General features: G+C 54.6%; 1 protein-coding gene across 1 annotated transcript; it reads right to left on the bottom strand.

The window, feature by feature from the left end:
- Nucleotides 1-1,021: 1,021 nt before the first annotated feature.
- On the bottom strand, nt 1,022-3,417 carry RHOB (ras homolog family member B). Its single transcript, XM_006910264.3, has one exon. It carries the CDS (start codon nt 3,027-3,029, stop codon nt 2,439-2,441), a length of 591 nt encoding a protein of 196 aa, XP_006910326.1. The 5' UTR covers nt 3,030-3,417; the 3' UTR covers nt 1,022-2,438.
- Between the last annotated feature and the right edge of the window lie 507 nt (nt 3,418-3,924).

Raw genomic sequence — 3,924 nt, 5'->3', positions numbered from 1 at the left:
CTAGAAGTGTGGGAATAGACAGGGAAACAAACAATCCTGAAGCTTTAAAGCAAACTTCAAAAGGGATCTTCTCTGTCTCTTCCAGGGATGTGGAGAGAGGGGAGGAGGGAGAGTTACTAAGTGCTAGAAACCCAGAAAGTGCCCATTCCAAAAACAAAAACCACACTTCTTAGGTAGTTGGAAGGGGCTGGCACTATCAAGCTATCTTCCCTAGAGGCTGCTTAGAGCTGGCAGGTCTGAGCCATCGTGCCCGTAGCAGAATTTCCATGTGGTCTCCCAGTATAAACCGCCTGTCCAGGTCTGAGACCCCCCACAGCAGACTAAGTGTCTGAAACTAGAGCTCATCAGCATTAAATCTCAAAATACGCCTGTTCCAACTTTAAATAACCCCTCCCCCAAAACATCCTGTGTTCTGTCCATAACATGGCCATTCTTGGTACTTAGAATAAAGCATTCTAGGTTCCCTGTAGACACACATTCAGATGAAAAGTTCAATGATAAAAGAATCAGCTCCTGATTCGGGCTCTACCAAGGAGCTCCAGCCCCAAAGATAACAACCTACAATTTCATGGGGTACAGTGTAACCCCTTGAGGAGCTGAAGGGAACTCAGTAACCAGCCTTCAGAAAGCTGGCCCCACATGGGTAATTAACAACGACAACAAAAAATGTTATCTAAATTTAAAATGCACAAATGACAACTTCAAGTTTCAAAGAAGAGGGAGCAAAGGCCCCATAATAGGCACAAGTGTTTTCAAAACATGCAAACATTAGGTCAAAAGTTTTGACACTGAGTGCCTGGGTAACCCATTCCTCTTCCTATGGGACTGCGACAGGAACAGCCTGCTCTCCTATGGCCACCCAACCCCCACATGTCCCCCAAAGGAATTTCATCTTCATTGACTACAAACACTATCAGGGAAATGGAGTTGGTGACAAGAAAAGCCCTCGCCTGGCAGAATTCTTCTCTTGCCTCAAAATTCATTTAAGCTATCTTTTCACGCTATTAAACCACAGGAGCCATTTTATAAATGTCATCATCATAGTCTTTTAATATTTTACATAAAAAACTGTATACACAGCTTATAGAACTTTTATGTAAACATCATAAGCTCACCACTTTGTCATTTGTCAGTTTATTTAAAAAATAAAAAACAAGACAACAATTTAGTAGAAGTACCACTGGGTGGGGAAGGGAGGGGAGGAAGGAGACTAGGAGCAGGTTCATTCTCTGTACAGAGATGCAGAGAAAATTTCACATAGCTTTAGAGACGGCCTTGTGAAAAAAAAAGGGGGAGAGTTAAATAGGCCCCAATACTTGTTACTGCCCTTTATCAAAATAGTGTGCATACCTGCACAAATGAAATCACAAAACAGTGTTGTCACTTTTTTCAAGAAAACAAAAATTAGTGGTTTCTTTTTCCTCTCGGAATTTTTAAAAGTCATCCTCATTTTTCCTTAAAACATCAGAAGTAGATGAGGTTACAGCGTACAAGTGTGGTCAGAATGCTACTGTCTTATGCAAATGACAAGTGCATTAAGTGTCAAACAATGAAACAATTGTGCAAAAAATTCTTTCAAAATAAAAGCCAACAAGTTTTAGCCTTTAAATAAATCAGATAACATCAGTTTCTTGGACTGAACAATTTTCACTTGTAGGACAGGCACAAAGTTCGCTTATGGCAAAAACGACCCGGAGCACACTCCCTCCTCCTGCCCAGGCTGGTGAGCGGTTTGCTGGGGCTGGCCGGCAGGAGACGCGAGTCCGGAAGCTGTGTCCTCTCAGCCCCGTCAGTTGCAAATGTCTTCCCCAGGGGTTGGAAAGACGACCAAGTCCTGTTCGTGCTTGGATGGGCGCCTGACCCACGCTGGGCTGGAGTTATTCTAGCGCCCTGTCACTCCACCCACCACCACCATTAAATAACACCATCCTACCTCCGAAAATAAAATTATATCTATATTTATATAACACCCCATCCTCCCCAGCCCTCCCCTCCCGCAGTTCCCGTGGTCTATGTTACAGACAAGAGATAGCAGGCGCTCGCTGGTTATGGGCGAACATCTGATGGGGCGCGGCCGCACTCCGGCGCCAAGCTCCTCTCCGGGGACCCGAGGCGGGGGGGGGGGGGTACGGGGCGGGGGGGAGTCGGAACAAACAGCCACACGCTGTGAAGAGGCTCGGCTCTTCAGAAAAGGGTACTCAGGTGACCCTTGGCACTCAGCGGGGCGCCTGGGCCTGTGCAACACAGCCGGACGCACACAGACACTGAAAAGGGGGTGCCCGGTGCCTCTAACGCCCATTCCCGGCGCCAGAGCCACAGCTGCCAGGCCACGGCTGCCGAGCGGGAAGGCAGACTCCAGGCAGTCCGGTGGGGTCCTGGGGGGTACGGGCCCGGGAGGAGGGGCCGCGCGGGCAGGGGCAGGCGGGCGGGCGCGGGCCTCATAGCACCTTGCAGCAGTTGATGCAGCCGTTCTGGGAGCCGTAGCGCTTCTGCAGCGCGGCGCGCGTGGCCGTCTCGAAGACCTCGCGCACGCCCTCCTTGGTCTTGGCCGAGCACTCGAGGTAGTCGTAGGCTTGGATGCGCACGGCCATGGCGCGGCCGTCATCCGTGCGCACGGGTTCCTGCTTCATGCGGGCCAGCTCTGTGCGGACGTGCTCGTCGCTGCGCAGGTCTTTCTTGTTGGCCACCAGGATGATGGGCACGTTAGGGCAGAAGTGCTTCACCTCCGGCACCCACTTCTCGGGGATGTTCTCCAGTGAATCCGGGCTGTCCACCGAGAAGCACATGAGGATCACGTCGGTGTCCGGGTAGGAGAGCGGCCGCAGGCGGTCGTAGTCCTCCTGGCCCGCTGTATCCCACAGCGCCAGCTCCACCTGCTTGCCGTCCACCTCGATGTCGGCCACATAGTTCTCGAAGACAGTGGGCACGTACACCTCGGGGAACTCGTCCTTACTGAACACGATCAGCAGGCACGTCTTGCCGCACGCGCCATCGCCCACCACCACCAGCTTCTTGCGGATGGCCGCCATGAGCGGACCGGGCCCGGGCAGCAGGAGGGGGCCCGCGAACGCCTCGGTGCCGTCCCGCTCGCCGTTCACTGCTCACCTCGGGCTGCGCGCTGGGGGCAAGGGTCGCTAGCTGCACCCAGGCCCCGCGGTGGCGCGTCCACTCGGTGCGCTCGGGCTGCCGCGGCGGGGGCGGTGGGGGCGCGGGGGCATAGGGCGCACCGTGCGTCTCCGCGCTGCTCCCAGGCGGTGGCCGCTCCTCTCGTCCCGGACCCCGGGTCGGCGCCTTTGTGCTCACACAGTGGCTCGAGCAGCAACCCCGGCCTAGCTGTCTCCCGAGCCTCTCTAGGCCTCGCCAAGAGTACAGGAAAACACAAGACTCCGACCAGACTGCGGTGGCAGATGCGGGCTGCGGCCCTAGCGCCCGTTATTTAAAGAGTTCGGCCACTTTCTTAATATAGCTGCCCAATGGGAAGCGAGCCGACTGAGCTCATCGCTGCGGAGCTTGGCGCTGATTGGCCGTTCGCTGCAGCCCAGGGGCGGGGCCGGACGAACTTGATTGATGGCCCAGGCCGCAGGGCTGGGAGAGGCGGCGACTGGGGAGCCTGCGCCAGGGCTGGTGCTGCCGGGCTTTGGCAACGCCAGAGTTCCCTTCTTCGCCGCGGATTTTACGCTCCTTGCCGGAGCCCGGGAGCTTGCTGCCCGGAGCCCGCGGGGCTGAGAGAGGCAGCACTTTGTGGGGCGTGGGCGACTCCTTCCCACTCAAAATTGCCTGGCTTCCTCGCAAACTCCCAGAGGGTGGTCGGACATGAGGGGGAGAGATCGGGTCTTTTAACTTGGTTTTGTTTTTAAACACACACACACACACGCACACACGCGCGCGTTTGTTTCCAAGCTGGGTTTTTTTTCTTTTAGAAGT

This window comes from Pteropus alecto, unplaced genomic scaffold, assembly GCF_000325575.1.
Source record: "Pteropus alecto unplaced genomic scaffold, ASM32557v1 scaffold61, whole genome shotgun sequence".
Lineage (NCBI taxonomy): Eukaryota > Metazoa > Chordata > Mammalia > Chiroptera > Pteropodidae > Pteropus > Pteropus alecto.
Note: the sequence above shows the minus strand (reverse complement) of the source record. Positions and strands in the feature narration are given on the sequence as shown.

What these genes read in the sequence shown, in the direction of transcription:
- RHOB (XM_006910264.3), bottom strand. Translation starts at nt 3,029, where the DNA reads ATGGCGGCCATCCGCAAGAAGCTGGTGGTGGTGGGCGATGGCGCGTGC.